General features: G+C 46.3%; 1 protein-coding gene across 5 annotated transcripts in view; it reads right to left on the bottom strand.

Annotated features, from left to right (window-relative positions):
* The window catches only part of Tamm41 (TAM41 mitochondrial translocator assembly and maintenance homolog), a 36504-nt gene extending 18601 nt beyond the window's left edge, over positions 1–17903 (bottom strand). For 3 of the 5 annotated variants that reach the window (XM_036182701.1, XM_036182702.1, XM_036182703.1), the window contains exons 1-4: positions 17664–17903; positions 14672–14854; positions 11810–11902; positions 4025–4175 (exon numbers count right to left, since the gene is read on the bottom strand). In XM_036182701.1, the coding sequence (XP_036038594.1) occupies positions 4025–4175; positions 11810–11902; positions 14672–14854; positions 17664–17798 (562 nt within the window). In that variant the 5' untranslated portion in view covers positions 17799–17903. Of the gene's footprint in view, positions 1–4024; positions 4176–6348; positions 6442–11809; positions 11903–12303; positions 12534–14671; positions 14855–17663 lie in introns of those variants that run through there. The other 2 variants (XM_036182704.1, XM_036182705.1) reach the window with 2 other exon arrangements.
* Between the last annotated feature and the right edge of the window lie 7090 nt (positions 17904–24993).

Here is a 24993-nt window from a genome sequence, read left to right on the forward strand (position 1 = left end):
CCGCCCAGGCCCTGGCAATGAAAGCCACACAAAGTGGCCCCTTTAGTGGCTCTCAGCAGAGCCCATCACTTGTGGGTCCCCTCAGCTCTGGCATGGAAAGCAGCTGGTTCTCTCTTACCCAAGCACCTAACAGTCCTGTCACCCCTTAGATCTAAAGAGCAGGAAAAATGGGGCCGTCACCCCATGATCTAAGTGCTCATCTTGTTTTGCCCAATGTTTTATCAGCATGTACAGGGCTCATGACTGACAGCTCCACTCCAGCCTGGAGATACACCCAAGGTAAGTAGTGCCTACTTTGCCCTTTCCTACCTAGTAATTCATACACATGGACCTGCCAAGATTATCAATAAAAACGATAAAGACAGCCATGTCAACCACTGACTGGAGTAAACAGCGGTGCTCCAGCCTGAGGAAGTCCACACAGCCCATAAAAATGACTAGAATCAACAGCAGTCATTACCTGAGCATCAGCTATCATCAGCTAGCTAGCGTAGCTTTGCATTATCACATTGGAACCGTCTTTATAATATACGCATTTCTGTTTTACAAACAAAACGGAGGGGGAGACTTTGAAAGGGTTAAACACCACAGAAAGGCTGCCCCCTACTAGATGAAGGGAATCTCAGTTCTCGAATCTGTAGAATGGGCGACACCACCACAGGCAGATGCAAAGCCGTTGTTTAATTGGTTGTCACACCTGGAACTGCTGGGCTTGTTCTATCGCACAACAACACACGCCGTTTCCTCCCGCTGTCAGTCCCAGGCTTCAGGCACACCAGGTATCTCCCCTAACATTCCTTCGCCTGTTCCGTGCACCGGTATTTCCCTTTGTAAAGATTTATTTTGATTTTGTGTGTGTACATACTACATGCATGAGTGCAGGTGCCTTCACCATCAAGAAGGGGGTGCTGGGCCCCAGAAGCTGGGGCTATAGGCAGTTGTCTGTTGTGGGAACAAGCCGGGGTCCTCTACAGGAGCAGTGCGAGCTAAGCTGTCTCTCTCTCTCCAGCTTTTGAAGGTAGGATACTAAACTGTCAGAATGCTACACTGGGTTCCTTGCCTGAAACTAGTCATTTTAATACTTTAAACCCACATAGGAAAGTTCAAGGTGATCCCATTCATTAGGACTCTTTCTTCTGTCATTTCTTAGAACATCTGAAGGGCCAGGCAGCTCTGCCGACCTACTCTGTCCTTACCTGTCACTTACATGAATGCTGCCAGCAAAGCGGTCATGGGTGTCACACAAAATGTACAGGCATAGTCCTATTCCTGACAATACTGGCCCAGCTTGCCTTGGCCAGTAAGTACTGGCTGGAACCTGTCCAATCACAGACAGGTCCCCCCCCCAAAAAAAACACCCCACATTACATTTCAAAGCTTTCAACCTGGAAGACTATAAAATGGGGCAATTTAAATGTTGGAACATTTTGAAAACTTGGGAGATTTGGCATTTGCCAAAGGGACAGAATCTGAGCAGCTCAAGGACACTGGGTTCTCAAGAGCCCAGAAAAGCCAGGAGGAAGCAGAGCCGCCCACACACGGCCTGAGGCGGTGGTCCGTGGTGAGCTCCCCGCAGACTGCTGGGTCCTTTACTTCCTGAAGAAAAACCAGCTGCAGGTTCAGGGCGGTTTGAATGTTCACTTGTGAAATGGGGATTCAGGGACAGTGGTGCCCACCGGTAATCCCAGGAAGTGGAGGCAGGGGGTACGCAAGTTCAAAGTCATCCTCAGCTACAAAGCAAGTTCAAGGCCAGCTGGTGCTATAGGAGACCTTGTCTCAAAACAATATATATATTTTAAAAGGTCAGGACCTGGGGCTTTAGTCCAGTGTTTGAGTTTATGTGGTCAGCAGGCAGGAGGTCCCGGGCTCTATTCCGGGGCGGGGTGGTGGGGGGGGGGGGGAGGGACGGGGGACGGACAGCCCGTAAATAGATGAAAACTGCTTCATAATTTAATAAACTTCAGTCAAGTTTCAACATTTATAGATAACTACTCCCAGAACTCACCCAGCACAATGGTGACATCGATTTTATTGGAACAATGGAGTGATTGCAATGCTGTGGGCCAAAGACAGAAGTCCTGCATCAGCCACAGTCAGCCAGGCACAGAGGACTTGGGCCCTTTTTTTCCCAGCAGTTTGGAGGAGGAAATTGTGCTAATGAGAAGCTGCTCTCTCCCACTCAGTGCTCCCAGGCCTGTGCGTGGGGAGTACAACCAGACCATTCCGCCTGTGCTTTCATGAAGGGCGGGGTGCTGCCAGGTAAAGGGAGAGGCAGCCAAGGCAGAGCTGAGCCCATTTCCTTTCTCCCCAGCTGCAATTACAGCTGTGCTGTGATGGACGAGGTTTAGGAAGAAGACCGGAGAATGGGGCCTCCAGAGCCCCCCAAGGCATTCCATTTCCATGAAACCTTATCTGTGCACTGGGCTTCAGAGAATCAGCCCACCACTGCTGTGCATTCAGGGTTCCTTAACCTAACACTGGGAAACAGGGTATTTATTTAAGGAAGTCATTCTCAAATCTTTTTTTCTTTTTGTGGTTTTGGGGATTGAATCCAGGGTCCTGTCTGTGTGAATCAAGCACTCTCCACTGGCTACACTCTCAGCCCTCAAACTAAAAAGAAAGGAGAAAATATATATATATATTTTAATTTCTGGTGTGTGCACGCATAGGATCAGAGAACAACCTACCAGAACTGGTTCTCATGTGGGTCTCAGATCATCAAGCTCTGTGGCAGGCACCAGACACCCTTACCCACCGAGTCATCTGCTGGCCACAAATACCTTTTTTAAAGCATCACTTCTGTCAGTAAGATCTGTGTGTGCATGTGGTGCTGGGATGGAACCTGAACCGAGGGCATGCTGGCGAAGCACTCTATTGTTCTCTGTACAGGAAAGCTTGCTATGGTGAACAGTTCTTTTTTGCACGGAAGCTTACTGTGTTGAACAGACAACTGTAATATCCCCTTGCAGCTAGGGTGAGGCAGGGACTCTGTCCTCTCTGCTACCCTCTAGACTTCATTGGGGTGAGGGGAGTGGTGTGTGTGTGTGTGGGGGGGGGAGCTTTGCCAAGACTGAGGGACACAACTGGTTGAAAGGAAAAGTAAGTGAACATTTAGACAAATAACACAAATGAATCAATGGAGGAGAAAGAAAAGCCTTTAGTTTAAGTTCGGGAGGAAGTGGACCGGAGGAGCTGCCACACTGTCACTGGTACAGAGAAGTGTAGTGTGAACTGAAGAAGTGTAGGGCGGCTGAGGCAGCGGCTAAGTCAAGGATGGCGTGGGAATGTCATGTGCACAAGCTTCATGCCCGCAGATGGCACACGATCAGAGAACATTGCTGGCATGAAGAGAATCTCTTTACTCTTAGGAAACACACACTGGGACGTATGACCTAAAGGCTATATGGTGGTACAACACAGCTGTGGATGTCTTTCTGTACGCTGTGAATCTGTGTTGCTCTGATTTGTTGATAAATAAAGCTGCATTGGCCTATGGCAAGGCAGCTTAGAGGCAGGCAGGAAAATCCAAGCAGATCTATGGAGAGAAGAAAGGAGAGGGGGGAGGCCGAGCTACTGCCCAAGGAGAAGCAAGGTGTCAGCAGACAGACAGCGCCATGGCCAGGTGGCAAAACACAGATTAATAGAAATGGGTTAATTTAAGATGAAAGAGCCAGCTAGCAAGCAGCCTGCCATAGGCCACACAGTTTGTAAATAATATTAAGCCTCTGAGTGGTTATTTTATAAGCAGCAGCACCATGGGCCAGGCGGACTGGAGAAACCTTCTGGCTACACAATAGGGCTCCAATAACCAGGTGGGGTGGGGGTGGGGCAGGATGGTGAACACCAGCAGACAGTGGTTCTCAAATGGGGACCCCTGGAGAGGCACCAGTCATCCACAAACTGGCTGGAAATACATGTGCTTGGGCCACACCCCAAACGTACTAACGGCTGCCTGGGGGTGGGGCTGGTACCATAAACTCTCTGGAGGTCTCCCTGGGGAAGGTCCGGCACACACCCTACAAACCTGAGTAGGAGAGCCCAGCAATCTCTATGAAGAGGTCTTCCTCGGAGAAGCTTTCAGGGAGCATGAGGCAGGCGGCGGTCACCGCGCTCTTCAGGTTCTTATCCAGGGCCGATCTAAGAACCATGTTCTCGTTCATCGATACAATCTTCACCTGGAAAAGGTAGACCATTGAGAGGCAGCATGGCAGAGGTGGGTGCTGCTCAGACACTGACTGTCCCCTCTGCCGGCCACGGAAAAGACAGAAACACGCCCAGTGACACAAAGCCGTCAGGACTCCAACAAGAGTCCCGGAGTCTCCTATCAAATGACAGAGAAAATGTGACAAGGCAAAGGATCACGACCTCAAGGAAAATCAAAGGCAATATTCTTATTAAATACATATCTTTATATTTCTGAGTGTTGTGCCTGCATGTGAATACATGCAGCATGTGCATGCAGTGCCTACAGAGGCCAGAAGAGGGCGTCAGATGCCCTGGAACTGGAGCTACAGGTGGTTGTGAGGCCCCAAAAGGTTGATAGGAATGGAACCCAGATCCTCTGCAAGAGCAGCCAGAGCTCTTAGTCACTGAGCCCTCTCTCCAGCTCCTAATATTCTTCTTAAATGAGGAAACTCATAGGCTTTGGAAAAGAAAATGTTCTTGGAGGAATTACATTCAAAAATTTTATAATTTCATTTTTCTTGCACTGACTGTATTTTACTTTTTACAGAATTCGCTCTCTTCTTGCCCACATGTAATCTGGGTAGTTCATGTTTTATTATTGAGAGATACACAGATTTATACTTGATTAAGTAAAGAGAAACTCAGTCATAAAAGAACAATTGTGGGGCTGGAGAGATGGTTCAGCGATTTGGGCACTTGCTGCTCTTCCAGAGGACCGGGATTCAGTTGCCAGCAATCACATCGTGTGGCTCGCCACAGCCTGTAACTCTAGCTCCAGGGGATCTGACACCGGCCCCCACAGGCTGACAGTCACATAAATAAAAACAATAAAAGGAAATCTTGACAAGACGCACCCTGGGTTTCGAAGCTGTCTGGAGTTAAACTGAGGTCTTTATCACCTGTGGGAGCCTAGGGCCAATTACTTTCTCAGCACTCAAGTCCAGATCCAAATCTACCCAAAGAGTTGTCACAAAGGTTGAGTATAATTCAAGCCATGGTACCCACTGTACTACAATCACCTCACTCAATACAAGGGCTTTCTCCATCTAATGCAGCAGGAGCTGCTCCCCGACTCCTTGTGTGCTGCACAGCAGCTGCCTGCTCTGAGACTCTAGGTTTAAAGTCTGCCATGGTTAACAGGACCTTCCAAATCCCAGCTCTGTGGCTTCCCACTCTAGAGAGACAGGCAAAATCCTTAGCAATAAAATGGCCTCACCAATCAATCCCACAAGTTTGCTGGTATAACCATAGGAGACATTGCAAACAGCCCCAGGCTGATAGAGCCTCTTTGGCTTTCTAATGCACAGAATGACTTTCTCTGGTTTTATCTTTTTTAAGGGTTTGTTCTTTCACTCTTTCTTTTTTTTTTGGCTAGCATTAACACCAGTTTATCATCATGTTCTAATAGACAGGCCTAGGAGAACCCTGGAAATAAGCCAAACAGTCCCCCTTCCTTCCTTTTTTCTTTTTTAAAGACAGGGTCTCACCATGTAACCTTGGCTGGCCTGGAACTTGCTATGTAGACCAGGCTGGCCTCAAACTCAGATCCTCCTGCTTCTGCCTTCTGAGTGCTGGATTAAAGGGGTGAACTACTATGCTTGGCTCTTTAAATCTGGATAGAATCACGTGTGGATGTCAGAGGACAGCTTGCAGGAGTTGGTTCTCTCCTTCTACCACGTAGGATCCAGGAATCAAACTTGTGCGTTACCCACAGGGCCACCTCACTGGCCTCTTACTTGATAACTCTCTCAGGCCTTGCATTCCATCTAAAATCATGGATCCAGGAAGGCAACTTTCATCTCACTAATGGGGAAACTGAACGACAGAGAAGTCCTGCTGCCTCCAGAAGTCTGACTCCTGATTTGTCCCATGATGCCTCTCGACATCCACATTCCCATTCTCGGCCTCATCTACCAGGTCCTTCTTAACAGTGCCACAACCTCTTTGTGTACATTTCCGTGGCTTTTACAGAAACCCAGTGGAATCAGAAGCTATTTTGGGATGTGAATAACTAAAAGATGCAGAGAAATGAATAACCTTGGGCGTCTTTTCCTGGTTAACAAAATACCACTTGTTCTCTAAGAAGGCCCATCTCCTTGCATTGTCAGAGAGCAAGTCTGCTTGCTATTTAAGTTAAGAGAGTGAAAATAAAAGCATCCTTACTCAAGGGGAAAATGTGTGGATCTGGTTCTCCAACGAAAGGTGAACCGGGACCTCGTCTCCGGGTCTCTGTAGCTCTGCTATTTGCTGTTCAGAGTGAAAAGCCAGTGAAAGCTTGGGGCCCTGCCAGAGAGGCCTGGGAAAAGAAAAAAGCCCTCAGATTTGTGAATAGCTGTTTGTACCTACTGGGAATGCTCCGACCTGGACTGCAGACGGCATTAGCAATCTGAACTGCAGGGAGGAGGGGGTGAGGCTTGAAGGGTCTTTCAAAGGGAGATTTGTGAGTACCTTTCAAGCCAGGAAAAAGAGGGTCACACGAGGGACTCCAGTATAACACAGTGACAGGCAGAGACTACTCAAGTGCAGAGTGAACTTGTAGTCTCAAAGTACCCAGACCCTTGCAGTCCTGTGACACTGGGTTCCCACCAGAACCTCCCCATCTAAACCCCGGGGCAGGTGACTGCTTGCTCCATCTGCTGCACTGGGGGCCCTGAGGACAACTGATATGGGGGTCTTATATTTTTATTCTTTCAGCATGCACAGAGAAGCTTGGCTGCCTCTGAGTCACTAAATGAACGGCTCAATCTTTGCATTTCAAAGGTGAGATGCCCAAAGGCTAGCTCACAGTAGGGCAGAGCCGGAACTAGGAAACCAGGTCTCCCAATTCCTAGTTCTAGCCTCTCTTACACCACTGAGATTCAGAATGTAAATCAATGAAGCTGCAACCCAGAGAAAACCACTTAAGTGTGAGCATCCTAAAACCACTCAATTTTATGCTTTATACAGATGGACCATATGGGATATGAATTCTCATTTTTTTTTTTTTTTTTTTTTTTTGAGACAGTGTCTCACTGTGTAACTCTGGCTGGCCTGAATGCTAGGTGGGCCAGGATGGCCTGGAATCAGAGAGCCACCTGTCTCTGCCTCCTGAGAGCTGGGAATAAAAGCTTGTACCATCATGCCTAGCTCCATTAAATACTTCAAATTCCATGATCCTTTACTGGAAAACAATCTGTTGTAGGCCTTGGGATATAGCTCATTGCTGGCCTTGGGTTCCATGCCCTGCACTATGCATGGGCAAGCACACCCACCCACCTACATTAACACATACACAGACAGCGAGTGACTCAGAACTTAAAGCTGTCCAGGAAATAAAAATAGGTATCTTTTCAACCATGAGGCAAGCTGACAGGAAGTAGGAAATGAAATTTTTAATTTTTTTTTTTCTACTTTTAAGATAGGGTCTCACTTATGCACCCCTGGCTGTCCCTGAGAGCAGGGGTAAAAGCATGCACCACCTTACCCAGTGGAAGTGTAATATAAGTATAATTTACAGTCAACCCTTTCTAGAAATGTCCATCTTTTCAAATCCTTTATATTCCTTTTGAACACTAAGCTTGCTAGTGGGTGAGAAATCCCTTTTCAGTTTGCAAGACACAGATACTTTGGAAGCTTCTGACAATATAATTTGATGCGATGCCTTTTAAAACATAAAAGACGAGGAGCTCACACATTTCAGAATTCTTTGAGACGTTTGCTCATTTTCTTGTAGAAGATGCCAAAAACCTGTATCAGCTTTGCTCAAGCGTCACAAGTATTTGCTGCCACCTACAGGTCAAATGTTTATCTGCGGCTCCCAATGGGGAGAGGCTGGCAGATTTATTCCTATAGGAGTGTGTGTGTAGGTGGCGGGGATGGGTGGTGGTGGTGGTGTGTGTCTGTGTGTGTGTGTGTGTGTGGGGTGTTGTTAATGGGGCTCACTAACTGTCTTCAATGATTTATTCAAAAGATTTAATTTTAATATGTACAAGTAAGTTTTGTGTCCATTTGCGTACACGAACCACATGTGTGCAGCGCCCGAAGAGATCAGAAAAATGTATCAGACCTTTGCAACTAGTTATAGACAGCTGTGTCCACATGCTTAGCTCACAGGAAGATCTAGGTCCAATACCCAGCATAACAAATAAATACCACCAAGAGCATTTAGAATGTGTTCATTCTGTGATTCCACAGCATTTTGGTTTTTCTTCGTTTCTTTTTCTTTTTTTCTTTTTTTTTTTTTTTTCTTTTTGAGAAACAGGGTTTCTCTGTGTAGCCCTGGCTGTCTTGGAATTCAATTCTGTAGAGCAGGCTGGCCTTGAACTCGGAGATCTGCCTGCCTCTGACTCCCAAGTACTGGGATTAATGGCATGCACCACTGCCCAGCTAGCATTTTTGGTTTCTAAAGGCTAGTTTAAAAAACTTTCTTTAAAGGGCTGAAGAGAAGGCTCAGCAGTTGAGGGCCTAGATTCGATGCCCAGCACCCATATGGCAGCTCACAACTGTCTATAACTTAATTCCAGGGGAATCAGACGCCACCTCCTGGCTTCTATAGGTACTGCATGCACCCGGTGCACAGAAACACAATTTATATAAAATAAAAAATAAAATTTTAAAACAAGTTTTAAAGTATTCCAGGAAAAATTATTGTAGGTGGAGTTTTCCTGCCTGGTCCACAGTCAGGACAAATCTCTCTTACCTGCCAGTACCACAGTCGCTCAGACCCAACCAAGTAAGCACACAGAGACTTATATTGTTTACAAACTACATGCCGTGGCAGGCTTCTTGTTATTTGTTTCTTTTATCTTAAATTAGCCCATTTCTATTAATCTATAAGTTGCCATGTGGCTCGTGGCTTACCAGTACCTTATCTCTTTCTTGTCATGGCGGTGGCTGGCGGTGTCTCTCTGCCCCAGCCTTCACTTTTTTTGAAAAAAAAGAAAAGGGGAAGTGCTGTGGGATGTTCTGTATGTCAAATGTGTTGCTCTGATTGGGTAAAATAAAGTGCTGATTGGCTAGTAGCCAGGCAGGAAGGATAGGGTAGGCGGGACAAGGAGGAGAAGAATTATGGGAAGTGGAAGGCTGGGGGAGAGACTGCCAAGCAGCCGCCATGAGAAACAACATGTAAAGACACCGGTAAGCCACAAGCCACATGGCAAAGTATAGACTAATAGAAATGGGCTAAATATAAGAGTAAGAGCTAGACAATGGTAGGCCTGAGCTGATGGCCAAGCAGTTTAAATAATATAAATGTCTATGTGTTTATTTTACAAATGGGTTGTTGGACTAACAGGGCTTGGTGGCACCTGGAAAGAAGCTCTCCAACTACAAATTACAGCACAGAGACTATTATATTTTGATTCAAGCTCTTTTTACTTGGAAAATAACAGACAGCCAAGAACACTGGGAAGGAACCAGCTTTTTCTGAGTGTCTACTAAATCAAACACTTTGGAATGTCCACCCACAGACAGAATGTCCTGAGGTGAGGGAGACCCAGCCATTGGTGTGCGGCATGCAGTTAGATGAGAAGCAGACACCAAAGACTAGATGTGTTGGGCTCTAAAAAGCTGTGTTCTTTTGAGCACACCCTTCTTCCCAGGATTGCCACACCCATTTTACAGACAGGTTACCTGAGATTTAGACACAAAACCCAACTGTGCAAGTTTATATGAACAGCTAACAGCGGCAGAAAAGAGTAGGACCTAAGGTTTCTTATTTTAGTCACTACTCCCCATCAAGCTACAGATTTTGCAAAAACAAAAATAAACGCCCCCTCCAAAAAAAAAACAAAAACAAAAAACCACCAAAATAAAATCACAACAACCTCATAGGTCTGAGGATGCCCCCCAGTGGCAGAGCACTGCTGCTCACACTCTTGGGACTGGGTACGCTGGTGCATACCTGTAGTCCCAGTTACTCTGGGGAACACACCAGGACCATGTCTCAAGGAAAAAACCAAAACCAAAACCAGAAAGAAAACTTTGGACAGAAAATGTGTATTTACAAACTTCCAACTGCAGTCATTTGCTTAATGTCAGGTTTTACTTGTTATAGGACCTTAAAGTGATTTGTCCACTGTGGTGGTTTGAAAGAAAATGGCCCCCAAAGGGAGTGACACTATTAGGAGGCGTGGCCTTGTGGGAGGAAGTGTGTCACTGTGGGGGCGGGCTTTGAGGTCTTTTTCAAGCTTCACTCAGTGTGACTGTCAGTCAACTTCCTGTGGCCTGAAAGATGTAGCACTCTCAGCTCCAGAACTACATATGCCTGCACACCACCATGCTCTCCACCATGATACATGGACTAAACCTCTGAGACTGTATGGGAACCACCCCAATTAAATGTTTTCTTTATAAGAGTTGCCACAGTCAGGGTGTCTCTTCACAGCAATGAAAACCCTGAGACATCCACGAAACATAAATATTATTTCTTATGAATACTTGTGAAACAATTTCAGTATGCCTGTTGCTCATGGACATGTACAAATGCTTCTCCTGGGATAGGGATGCTGCTCAGCTGTAGGGTGCTTCAACCAGTCTGCATCAGGCCCTGGGTTCCAATCCCAGGACACCCACATGCTCTACCTGAAGTAGAGACTATAGCACACGTAGGGAAGGGACACCCTGTATGTGTTTACCTGATCACATACATGTGTAATATGCATACACATGTGTCATACTGCTTCAAATACATAATCCTGGCCATGTGAATGAGCTGCACTACCACATTCAAAGTACAGATTGTAAGACGGGAGACTCTTTATAGAGTTCACATCCATCAATAAAGAGTGTTCATGCTTTCTCTCTCTCCCTATCTCCCCAAATACATAAATAAATAGAAGAAAAAAGAAAGAAACCACCTCCAGCACTGTGTTCACCAACATGACTCTGGATCTTGCTGTTTAGGATTTTGTTTTTGAAGATGTATTTATTTTATGTGCATGAGTGTTTTGGCTGCATATATATGTATGTGCCTGGTGTTTGGGGTCAGAAAATAGCTTCGGATGCCCTGAAACGGAAGTTACAGATGGCTGTGAGTAACCAGGTGGGTGCTGGGAACTGAACTTGCGTCCTCTGGAAGAGCATTGCTCTTAACCACTGAGCCATCTCTCCAGCTTCCTGTTTAAGGCAGTTCTGTTATCTGAGTATGACTGATTAATTCACAGCCTTTTCTGAGTAACTCAATCTCCAGTACCCCTCACTTCCTGGAGCTGGGGAGCCTTCTGGGGAGTCTGGAGTCTTCCTATTGCATGGTTGGTTCCTCTGCTAAGCACATGCTCATCCAGTCTCAGGGCCTGGGAATGTGGCTCAGTGGTGACAGCCCTAGCCCCTTTGTTTCACTGAGGAATTCCAAAGGTTTTAAGAGCTCTCTGCCAGGAGCCAGGACAAAGCCCACTATATGTCTTACACACACACTACATGCACACAGATGCATGTCTACATGTTACGCACAAAATCTCTTATAGTATAACACCATAGAGTAATCTCTTTATACTGTGGGGTAATGAACTTCATGGAGGGTAAGAGGACCACCAACATTTCCATTTCCTGGAATTTCCTATCTGTGAACTCATGAAGATCAAATTGAGGTCAAGTTCAGAGACAAGTGGCTGTGCCAGCTGTGGTGGCATGGGGGGCACAGACTCACCGGCTTTTGGAGGCGTCCAGCGATGTACAAACTATTCCAGTTCAGGAGGTCATCAATTAGGGTGCCAGTGGTAATGACCCCGTATTTGATAAGCTGAAAGCAAGAGAAGACATGAGTATGACAAGTATCAAACCACCGGGCTGCTGCTTCCACAGGCAGAAGGGGGAGGGGCTAAGGTCTTGTTCAGGAACAGGATGCTCATCTTCTTAGCAACTAAAAATACCTACCCTTCAAAAACCCACATCTTGCTGGGCAATGGTGGTACCCATCTTTAATCCCAGCACTTGGGAGACAGAGGCAAGCTGATCTCTGAGTTAGAAGCCAGCCTGGTTTACAGAGCAAATTCCAGGACAGCCAGGACTACACAGAAAAACCCTGTCTCACAAACAAACAAATAAACAAACAACCCCCAAACAAACAAGCCCAAATCAAACTAAAAAAGAAAACCCATTATCTCTATCAAAACTGCCCAGAGATTTAGTGTCAAGACTGACCTGGCTCCCAAGGTACAGGAAGTGAGGTGAGCAGTATTTTAACGTATATGATTGTTAAAGGCAGAACGGCTCTTAGACACCATCTAGTATCAATCCTCAATGCTAGATCCTTCCAATTTCAGAAACGATGATTTCTCATTTGAGAAATAAGAAACTGAGTGCCAGGGGCCAGTGAAAGGGCTCAGTAGGTAAAGCTGCTTGCGGCCAATCCTGATGACTTGAGTTTTACCCTAGAACCCATGAGATGAAAGAGAGAACTGAATCCCGCCAGTTGTCTTCTGACTGAAACACACACACACACACACACACACACACACACACACACACACACAGTAAATCTTAAAAAGAAATTTGAGGTCTAGCCACAGTAAATGACATGTCACAGTGCCACTGCACCAGCAGATTGAGAGTTTGGTCCTGCAGCTGGGCAGAGCAATGCATGCCTCTTAGGTCCTGCAGCTGGGCAGAGCAATGCATGCCTCTTAGGTCCTGCAGCTGAGCACAGTAATGCATGCCCACACGCCTGCTATCCCAGAGCCTAGTGGAATGCTGGATTGCTTCAACCCAGGAGTAGTTTGGGACCAGCTGGATAGCAAAGTGTCTCAAATAACAGAAAACCATAAGGGCTTAACACTTACATCATAGAACTACAGCCTGGGCTTCCCACATTCTTTGCATTACAAAATACTAAAAATTCTTCAACTAAGATTTTCACTGGCCTTTTCCCCAGTGACTTTCAGTGCTGTTGACTCCTTCAAATGGGGACAAATTGCAAATGAACATCCAAAGATGGAAACCCTCCTCTTAGTGCTAAGCACATGGAATTACGGAGGAGGCCATTTCCACAGTAATGTATATACATCTCCAATGTGGATTTCCTAGCTTACTTACTCTTACATTGTGTCAACAAGTATCTAAGCAGCCTTCTCAGGCTGCAAATATTTAAAAAGTAGCTAACAGATTACAATTAAAAAGTACAGCCCTTGTGGCACACAAGCTTGTGCAAACATTTGGTTATTGGAGCTTATAATATTGTTTGGAAATTATTAATCCAAGACAGGCTTGGCAGAGTACTAATTATGAAGGAAGAACCAGGCCATGTGCCATGCATAACAAAAGGGGAGGCAGAGGCTTTGCTGTTCCAGACAAGTGACAGCTAGGGGGCCCCAGGGACACTGTGAGCCTGGAAGTTCAGGGGCCTGTCACTAGGTAGCTGCAGGACCTTATAACGTCACTTGCCTTCTCTGAACTGAGGTTTCCTTGTCTGCATAGAGCAGGAAGGTGCTCAAAAGACCAGAAAGCCCATTCATATCTGGGTATGGTGGTGCAGAACTTTAATCCCAGCACTTGGGAGACAAGAGGCAGGGGGGGTCTCTGAGTTCAAGTCCAGCCTGGTCTATGAGTTCCAAGACAGCCAGAGGTACACAGAGAGACCCTATCTCAAAACAAAACAAAACAAAACAAAACAAAACAAAACAAAACAACAACAACAACAAAATAATAAGGAAAAAAGAAAAGGCACAGCCTGAAGACATCACTACACAGCCACATAATCACTTCTCTGCCAAGTTCAGACAGGTTTTCAAAGCCTTCTCACGCCATTACACCAACCTCCTGCCCTTCACAGCCTGGTCCTTTGACCAATCGTAGGATCATTTTCTGGGGCTTGTCAAATACACAGAATCCCAGGTTCCATCCCAGACTAACTGAATGCGGAGCTGCATTTCAACACGATCCCTAGGAGACTCACACTATGAAGGTTAGACCGCCCCATGTTGGGGATCAAACCCAGGACCTAGGAAAGTGCTGTCACTAAGCTACATCGCCAGTGCCCTAAGTGCTATGTTTATGTAGGGTTCCTGACATAAGACGATCTATTGGGGGCGGGATCTAAACATCTTACCTGCCCTCTGACATGCAACTCAAATTCTACCCACCTGCTGACACCGAGAACTGCTCCCAGGCAGCAGACAGCCTCTTCACTTCCTGGTAGTACCTGCTCCTCCTTCTAGATGACATCACTCTCTGTCCTGCTCCTCAGTGGCCCCACTGTTTCTCCATACGTCCCAGAAAGCAGTCCTCAAAATGTGAATCCCTACCCAGGACCCACTTAGCAGTGTGGTCAACTGATTAAAACCCGAGAACTACTTGGTCAAAGGTCCAAAGATAAAGTCCAGTCTCTGGCAGCCATTTTCTTACACCCCAGTCACAGCCTAAGAGATCGAGACTCTAGTTCTGTCTGTGCCTGAGTTTAAGAAAGCAGGATGAGATGTGACTGTTTCCTGAGAAGGTGGACACACATATTTCACCAGGGTTTTACCGCCAAATTACAGCTTCCCAGTTAGGGCCAAGGGCTGAAGGCACTCACCTTCCCATCACACATGATCAGTGGGTTGAAGTAGACTCCAGCACCATAGTTATTCTGGACAGAAGAGATGATCCTGGGCCCCAAGAATTTGAGGAAAGAGTAGTGGCCCCAATTCTTCTTTAGGTTTTTGGCGTGCCAGGCGACAGGGTCATCTACTGTGAACACTAAGTCTAGCATGGGGTTCTGGAAAGTGGAGGAACAAGGAAGTGTTCAGCACCAACACCTGAAGAAAACACTAGAGAAATAACAAATTCTAAAGGGCTTCAGTATTCCATGCCATGGTCAGAGGACTAAGGGCTGTCATCGGAACCTGAGCACGTCCCACAGAGCAGTGCTACCTTGGCTCTATCCACACAAACGATGACACTGCACACTCACTCACTGTGCGCGGTGGTGCCAGCACTCGTCTGTCTGCTTGACATACAGTGAGTCAGTTTATTTCCAACATGATCCCACACACGGCAAGTATGTTATCCCAACTGTATAGAAAGGAAATGAAGGGCCAGGGAAAGCGCTCTGCCCAAAGGTGTAGAGCCCAAGTGTGGTGAGGAGAGGTGGCTCAGTGGTTAAGAGCACTGGCTGCTCTTGCAGAGGACCTGAATTTTATTCCCAGCATCCACTTGGTGGCTCCCAACCATCTGTGGCTCAAGCTCAAGAGGACTGATGTCTTCTGACTTCTGTGGGCACAAGGCATGCATGTGGTCCACATACGTTCACATTGGTAACAACTCAAACACATAAATAAATCTTTAAAAAATCATTAAGGAAAAAAAATCAAGCTCTGATAAGTTTCAGGGCGAAGATCTCAAGAGTCTATCACTGAAGATAGACAAATTATGCCTAAATTGACTCTATGTAGGAACATATACCAACTTCACTCAGAACCGTTTAGAACAAGAGAATAAGGACAACTTTTCTTGGACACGACACATATGCATTCTTAAGAATGTAAGAGAGAGCCGGGCAGTGGTGGTGCACGCCTTTAATCCCAGCACTCGGGATGCAGAGCCAAATGGATCTCTGTGAGTTCAAGGCCAGCCTGGGCTAAAGAGTGAGTTCCAGGAAAGGCGCAAAGCTATGCAGAGAAACTCTGTCTCGAAAAACCAGAAAAGAATGTAAGAGAGAAACCCAGGATGGAGAAGTAACCCAGGAAGCATGGAAAAAGGTAGTCAGGTTAGTGGAAACCGCTCCCCACAGGCTGGTGGGCCAGGTGAGCTCCAGGACCTGCAGTTTGATGCCAGTGTAACAAAACATACTTTGTTAGTACTAAATGAGACCAGGGTGACTTCCCACACTAAAGAATTTTCCAGAGTAGCTGAATGGAGGAAGGAGATCACAGATGAGGGAAATCTGCTAGAGAGAAACCGAAAGGTTCCACTCAAGAAAAAAAAAATGGCTTTATTAGCTAAGGCACTGAGTAGGAGAGAGAATACACCAGACTTCTTAGCATGAACGTAGAGACTGGACGTTAAGGAGAAAGAAGGACCCTTTCTAGGAGAGAATCCTAGGTCAGCTCAAAAACAAAAAACAAAACAAAACAAAACAAACAAACAAAAAACCCTCATTGAGTACAGGATGGCTATCAGGAGGCTAAGGAATGCTATGCATTTCCCAGGGCAACCTCAAACCATTGGTAATATTATTTAAGATTTGGAGGTAACGTGGATAGGGCACTGTGTGTGTGTGTGTGTGTGTGTGTGTGTGTGTGTGTATACAGATGCCTGAGTCCATGTGTTTACAGGCCAGAGGATGCTGGTTGTTGCTCTCATGTGCCATCCACTTTGTTTTTCTGAGACAGGGTTTCTCACTGGCCTGGGGTTCACCAAATAGTCTAGGCTGGGAGCCAGGAAGCTCCTGGGATCCACCTGTCTCTGCCTCCCTAAGGCTGGGATTACAAGTGTGCACCACAATGCCTGGCTGATGGACAATTGTCAAAAAGTGGTAATTATGATAATGTATATATATGCAGCCAAGTTACAGAAAACAGGTGGGAGACCGAAGAAATTCAAGCAACACCAAGAGGTGAATTTTAAGCAAAGACAGATGTGGCTAGGTGCTAAACCCAGGATGCCCTACTGTAATCTGTACACTTAAATCTGCAGACCACATTAAGATGTGTACTGCTCTTCTCAGTCAACTCTGAAAAGCAGTAAGGCTCAGTCATAACCAGACTCTGGCTACATGTGTTGAGCTGAATAAACGCAGTGTCTCCTGCCCCAGCCCTCGCCCAGTCTACCAGCTTTCATGAAGCCCAGGAATCTTTTGTATTTTCTCCTTATCTTTAGATGTGATTTTCAAACTTGGCTGCGAATTGGAGTCACCTGAGATGTTTTACACACTGCTCAAGTCCAAGCCTCATCCTAGGCCAGTGAAATCAACCTGCAGACAAAACCAGTCTTTGTATTTCTAAAAAAAAAAAAAAAACCTCTGGAAAACTCCAATGGCAAAGACTGAAAACACTTCAGTAGGATCTGCTACTTTCCCCCATCGCCTCTTCCTAACAGCTCCCGATTTAGATTTAAGTAAATAGATTACTTATCCTTCACTTATCCTATCAGCTCAGGCCAGAGAGGTGGCTCAGTAGATGGTGGCACTTGCTGCCCAAACCAGACAAACTGAGCTCAATCCCCCCCTAGGACCCACGTGGTGCAAGGAGAGAACCAACCCCTTAAGATGTCCTCTGACCTTCAAGTGTACGCTGGTTATGCATGTGCACCTGCCACATAATCAGCAAGTAAGTAAATGGAAACGTTAACATAAATATAATCCCAGCACTGTGAGTTCGAGGCCAGCCTGGTGGTCTACGTAGTGAGTTCCAGCCAGCCCCGACCTGAGAAACCCAAGAATGCAGCTCACACCGAGGTCACTTTGGTAGGATGAACACTTTACTGGTTGGCGCTTGGCGTGTCCGGGGTTCTGCGGGACGGAAGGCACACAGGAACCGGCAAGCCAGGCTGGGGCTAGTCGGGAAGGCGCGGGACTGGGGACTCACCTCCTGGTATGCACTGGGTCCCGCCTGGCGGTACACCGCCGAGCCGTAGGCGAAGGCCAGGCTCAGGTCCTCGGGAAAGTGAGCCAGAATCCTGCGCAGGCCCACGCCCGAGCTCTGCAGCGCCTGCACCGCCATGGGCCGGCGGGCAGGCGGGCGGGCGAGCACGCCGGGAGGGTAGGGAGTGCAGAGCCTACCCCGTGTTTCCAACTCCGGGCCCCGAGGACCGCGCTTCCGCCTGGGCCCCGCCCCTCCACGCACACGCGCTTCAGAGCGGGCGGCTGGCGGCCGGCGGGGAAGCCGGGACTCTGTCCCGCCCCCTAGGGGGCGGAGGTGCGCGCTGCAAGCCCAGCCTGGGACTGCTAACTAACCTGCTATAAAGCCTTGCAAATCCTTTGTAGCACTCAAGCCACGAACGATTTTTTTAAAAGATTTGTTTATTATGTATACAGTGTTCTGCCTGCATGTGTCCCTGCAGACCAGAAGAGGGCGCCAGATCTCATTACACATGGCTGTGAACCACCATGTTGTTCTGGAAATTGAACTCAGGACCTCTGGAAGAGCAGTCAGTGCTCTTAACCTCTGAGCCATCTCTCCAAAGCCCACTCTCCCTTTGCTTTTTCTACTAATGATTTTTAAATCATGCATTTATTGTGTAAGAACTTCTTTCTTTCCTTCTTTCTTTCTTTCTTCCTTCCTTCCTTCCTTCCTTCCTTCCTTCCTTCCTTCCTTCCTTTCTTTCTTTTGACAAGGTCTCACTATGCAACTGGCCTGGAATTTGCTATGTAGGCTGGCTTTGAACTCATAGCCCTCTACCTGCCTCTATCTCCCAAGAGGTGGGATAAAGGCACGGGCTACCATGTTCAAAATATTGTGCACTTTATCATCTCTAACTTTAAGCTGTAGATTTTAAAGATTTAGAGAAACAAGAAATTTTAAAACATGCCCACTCTACCACCAGGAGATTGTGATTGTTAGAAACTGGCTGTGGTTTCTTCACATTAAAAGTTCCATTCAAGTCTGATAATATATAAAATGCTCCATAAATGTGAACACGTGAACACATTGTACACACATTTCCTCATATTTTCCTTCAATTTTAGGATTGGAGAAGAGAGTCCATGCCCCTTTGGGGATGGTCTCACAAAGGGCTCTTTAATTTACATGCCTTTTCTGGAGAAAATGGGATCTGGTAGAAGATACCATAGAGTTCTTTGCACCCCAGAGACACTTGCTCAGGACGGCAGGAGCCTTTGGGCCATGGTTGAGCTCCCAGGCTCTTTGAAGCTGTGCTTTCTCCTCTGACTTGCACTGCCTCTCAAAGATGAGCATGGCCACCTGCAGTCCAAGATACTTCTGGGGCTACAGCAGGAGGACGGTGAGTTCTCAGCAAGCTTTGGCTACATAGTGAGTTTTAGGTTGGCCTGAGATATTCTGAAAGAGGCAGGAGGTGTCTCAGGGGTTAAGAACACTGACTGATGTTCCAGAAGAACCAGGTTCGATTCCCAGGTCATCCAGAGTCTGATCATGCCAGGCTTAAAAATAAATAAATAATTTAAAGGAAAAAGGGACCACGTGACCCCTTTCTCCTCTCTTTTAAGAGGTCATGGGTGGATGAAATACACACACACACACACACACACACACACACACACACACACACACAGAGAGAGATGAAAAAGATAAGTAGTAACATCATCTCCATCTTACAAGTGAAGCAAGCTCAGGAGAGAGCAACCTGATTGAATTCACATAAGCATGTGGTTTCAGGCCTGGCCACACGTCAAGGTCTCTCTTGTTCTAGTCCATCCCTGAAGGACTTTGAGCAGGGACCCAGTGGGGTCAAATGACCTGTGAGGAGAGGCAGGGAAACTGAAGACAAAGCTCTTGCCACAGGGTCACCATAAACTAAATAAAAAGTGGCCAGGCCCAGCAGGGCTGGGGACAGAAGCAGGAACAGCACAGACTAATTCCACTGGAAGGTCAGTTACCTGGATTCACACTCTCCACACTGCAGTGAGGTCGGCACTGAGAATTTTGCAGGAACCCAGGGTCCGTGGCAGACAGACAGTTAAGCAACAAATGCAGCAGGCACCCAGTGCTGTGAGGGACTAGCTTATCCTTCCAAGAAGGAGATATGAATCAGCTCTGGGGGAGCAGAGGGGCCGCAGAGAGGAAGTGCAGGCCACAAAGCCAGGTCTTGGAATGGCCCGTGAGATGCTTTGCAGGCATGGGAAACCAGCTGGGTGGAAACATAAGTATAATTTCAGGAGAGGGAGTCGGGAGAAAGGCAGGTTGAAAGACTTGGGGCTTCCAGCTCCCCGTGTGGCAACAGGCATTTTGATTCATGCTGAAGAACCCTCACCCTTGTCCAGATGGCCTGGATCTGAGATGCACTCACTGTGGAAGTACACAGAACCCTTCCACCTAGAGACTGAATGAACGAGGTTTCCAGCCGTTTCTCATCTTCTTTCTCCCCTGGAGGAAATAATTCAACATTCCTCCCACCCCTTCGTTGGCAAGAGTAATGCTTGCTCATAAAAATGTAAACATTATAAACTATGTGTCTCATCTCCCCCCTGAGATAACCACTGGTAATCTTCAGTACACATTCTTCCAGATATTCTTATGAATATATTAACATTAAAAACATTTTTAAATGGAATTGGATGATGGATATTATTTTTCAATTTGCTTCCCCCCCCACACCTCATGTGCCAAGGGCATCTTTGTCAGAGTATATAGATTTCATTCCATTTGCTAGCAGAGAATTATTCTAAAATATGGCTATGCCATGTTGATGGACATAGATTACATCTCTTCTTTCATTTTTGCAATCCTGGGAGTGCGGCCCAGGGCCTTGCGTACACCAGCCAATACTGTGACACCGAGCCAGACCCCCAGCTCCGTTTCTAGTTTTCACACATGAAAACGGTACTACAGTGAATATCTTTTTGGCTATTTCTTTAACAATGTTTTTACATTTATGTGCATGTGTGTGGGCACATACATGCTATGGCATGCCTGTGGAGGTCTGAGGACAATTTGGAGGAGTTGGTTCTCTCTTTTCCCAAGTGAATTCCAGGACTTGGACTCAGGTCATCAGGCTTAGTGGCAAGTGCTCTTGTCTGCTGGGCCAGCCCTCTGGGTCTTTTTTTTTTTTTTTTGTCCATGCCAAGTACTGTATTGATGTAAAGTTGATTCCAGGGCTGGCAGGATGACTCAGCAGGTAGAGGTGCTTGTTCTGAAGGCCCAACAATCTGTGTTCAATTCCTGGAACCCACAGAAAGGAGAAGAGAGAGAACCGACCCCACAGAAGTTGCCCTCTGACCTTCACACATAACCTGTCACCTGTGCATCCCCATACGCATAACACACACACACACACACACACACACACACACACACACACACAGACTTATACATCATCTCTAAAAAGCTTGCTGCCTGGAAGTGGAATTGCTGGGTCTAAGTGTCAGCACATTGCTAAATCCCCTGCAAAAGACACATGAATTCACACAGGCACCGGTAGACTGTCCCTGATGGAAATAGAGAGTCTATAACGCGACACCATTTTTCTCCCTTACAGGCTCTTATATCTAATTATCAGTAATTTTCACTTTCGAAGCACACTCCCTCCTGCTAACACAAAACCTCCAGCTGGAAAGTTCCATCCCACTCCTGTGTGTGTGTGTTTTTGCCTCTGCCCAGGCAGAAGCAGAAGCCGAGCAACAGAGAACACATTTGTTTTCTTCAGCAGAAATCCCCCTGCTCCCTTCAGCTCATCCGCTCTCTTCTAAATTACCGTGGCTCGCTGCGTTAGGAGCCATTAAAAAGCCCTCGTGTTCTATCCAATAGCTCCAAGGTTCTGTTGGAAAGCTCATGCCAATGAAATAAAAATGTTTGAGAGCCATTTCCAAAGATAAATGCCACTTGATTTCAGTGAATGCCGGGCCTCCTATCTAGCTTATCTAGCAGGCGTCTCTGTGGCCCTTAACAAGGACATTGCCAGGCTAGGATTTGCCTACAAGAGTCACCCAGGCTGTGTGCCAGTGCTCTGTATAATGCCTGTACCTTATAGGCCTTGGTTTTTCTTTTCATCGGTGCTTTAAAAGAACAGGAAAAATAATTTGGGGAAAAATTCTGGTTATACTATTCCTTCACTTTTTCCTGTGATGTTGGGGTTGGGACCCAGGGCCTCATACTCTGCTGTTGAGATGCACCCTGAGATCTGGGGTCCCAGGGGTTTTTACAATTGAACCGCTTGTTTAGGCGTCTGCTGCCCAAAGCAGAGAGGGGTCTTGGTCTGTCTTGCTTTTGCTTTTTAAATAAAGGTGTATACTCTTTTTTAAAAAAAATCAGATATAAGTGTGTGTGTGTGTGTGTGTGTGTGTGTGTGTGTGTGTGTGTGTGTCCTCCTCAGTGCTGGGAATCAAACCCAGAGCCTGAAGCATCCTAGGAAGCTGCTCAAGTGTCCCCACCTGAGCGTACCAAAACAAACAAAGCTTTAGTTTCTGGTCAGGGGCTCTGGACTATCACCTGAATTTGAATCCAGACCCCAGGATTTCATAATAGCTATGTGACACTGAAAAAGAAAATTTAACCTCTCTGTCTTTGTTTTCCCCCTTCAAGACAGGGTTTCTCTGTGTAGCCCTGGCTGTCCCAGAACTCACTCTGTAGACCAGGCTGGCCTCGAACCTACAGAGATCTGCCTGCCTCTGTCTCCTGAGTGCTGGAATTAAAGGCGCACTACCATGGCCAGCTTCCGTGTCTTTTTTTCTCCCCACACCTTTTATCCCTGGTTTGTAAAGTGGGGTTAGTAGTGACATCTATCTCAGAGGACTGGGTACATAAGATGCCGCCTAGAAAGTACGTAACCTGGTGCCTGCCGTAGAGTAAGCTCTCAACAAGAACTCTACATTTTACTCAGTTCTCTCAGTGCTGGAGACAAAACCTGGGGCCTCAGCCACAGTATGCAGGCACCCCACACCAGCCACACCCCAGTTCCTGAACTCTTAAGAGACAACCTATGAAAGGAAAGGAATTTGATGTAATCATCTTTAGTGTACTTGTGACACTTAGAACGTCTACATGGAACTTCTCCGGACAATTTAATCTCATTCTTTTTGTGGTACCTAACGTAGGTCTTCATCATCATGTTCTTCTGCTAATCTACATTCTGGGCCCTGCAGAAGGAAATTTACATCTCTCTGCAATACTAAACAATGGATTTGGTAGAGACATTCCTGTGTGACACTCCCAAGACTCTTTTTGCTTTAGAAGGATATTTTCACAAGAACAGCTCGAAGGAGTGGGGGGGGGAGGGGGGGCTGGGGAGAAGGGGTTTGACAGCCCAGACAGATGAACTGGGAGACTTCACACATGTATTAATACAGTCCATGGGCTGGGGCTTAGTAGCAGAGTGTTTAGCTGTGTGAGGACCTGGGTTTAATCCCTGAGCACTGAGATGAAAGACAACAGTGTACCTAAGGCCTTTTCTTTGGACCACCAACCAGCTCCCAAACCATGACACGGAGACTTGTTATTAGTTTTGAATGCTCGGCCTAGCTTAGGCTCGTTTCTGGCTAGCTCTTTTAACTTAAATTAACCCATTTCTCTTTATCTACCTTTTGCCTCAGGGCTTTGTACTTTTCTTTCTGTATAACTTACTTTCACTGCATCTCTCTGTCTGTCTGTCGTCTGTCCGGCAGCTGTCTGGCTTCTGGCCCCAGATGTGTCCTTCATTCTCTCCTCACCTTCCTCACTTCTTCAGCCTAGATTTCTCCTATTGATTCTCTCTGCCTGCCAGTCCTGCCTACCCCTCTCCTGCCTAGCTATTGGCAGTTCAGCTTTTTATTAAACCAATCAGGTGCCTTAGGCAGCAAGGTGAAACAAATGCAACACATCTTTAGATAATTAAACACACATCCTTACATATTAAACAAATGCTGTATAAACAAATATGACACACCTTTGCACAGTTAAAGTAATATTCCACAGCATAAACAAATGTAACACATCTTTATCTGGTTAAACAAATATCCCACAACACAATGAAAAAGGTAATCCTTGCTTGCTGCCCTCCTCTTCTCCCTGGCCTTCCATGGCCTAAAAGCTGTACCCCCTTTCCTCCTGAAAGCTGTACCCCTTCCTCTGTACACTCCAGCAGGAGTTCAGCTATCTTGTCCCTTTGTGAAACTATTACCAGATATGTGTGGCTCTTACATTTAAACATGGGGAAAAAAATCTGGGTATTCTTTTTTTTTTTTTTCTCCCTGAGACAGGGTTTCTCTGTGTAGCTTTGGTGCCTGTCCTGGATCTTGCTCTGTAGACCAGGCTGGCCTAGAACTCACAGAGATCCTCCTACCTCTGCCTCCCGAATGCTGGGATTAAAGGCGTGTGCCACCACCGCCCAGCCATCTGTGCATTCTTTTTGCTGTTTTTTTTTTTTCTTTTGAGTGTCAGTTTATTTCATGGACTGAACTGAAATCATTAAAACTTTGGAGGGAAAGAGTAAAATTGAAAACTTCTCTACGTGTTTGACTTATGACTTGAGGAGTGACTCTGCCTCCATTTTCATGTGTACATGATATAGTTCGGTTGTCATGACAACTAAAATGGCTGACAAACCAGGAGTGCCGACAACTCCTGATGTGTAGTGGGCCCCATGAATGTGGTTGCTGTTACTCTTTACTGTCCCCAACACTGGACTAAAGTTTGGGAGAAAGCGAGATGGCAAAAAAATATAGTCTAAAGGAAAGAACTAATTGCTACATACAAAATCCAGACACCAAGGTCTGCAATGAGATCTGTAGTCTGTCCCCAAATGGGTTTATCTGACATTTTGGAAAAAATTGCAAAGTCAACTGAAATTTGGAAATTCTGGGTTAAATAGAGAAAAATGGGCCCCTTCGTCACGAAGTTATCAGGGCATTACAGTGTCAATAAGCACTAGGGACCTTCATGAGAAAAATGGAACAGGTATCATTTGGAGATTTCCAAGACGGTTTCCTCTGGTCTCCCTCGCTCTCCCCACTCCTCTCTTACCATCGGGGTGCATATTCCGTGGTGTCAATTTAGGTTGGTGCTAGTCACTCCCTACTCACAGAACTGTCTCAGTCTCTCAAACTAATCAAGGCCAATTTGCACAAACTTCTTTTGCCTGAAGATGCGGGAGCATCCAGTGGCCGGGAGAGAAATTGGATAGCTTCCCGGCACATTAATTACTGTTGTCAGAGAACAAAATGACCAGAGTTTACTTTAGAGTTCTTAATCAGCTCTATTGTTTTATTCTAGCATTGGGTAATACTTCATTTTCTAAAACAGAGCCAGT

The sequence above is a fragment of the Onychomys torridus genome, chromosome 3 (genome assembly GCF_903995425.1).
Source record: "Onychomys torridus chromosome 3, mOncTor1.1, whole genome shotgun sequence".
NCBI lineage: Eukaryota > Metazoa > Chordata > Mammalia > Rodentia > Cricetidae > Onychomys > Onychomys torridus.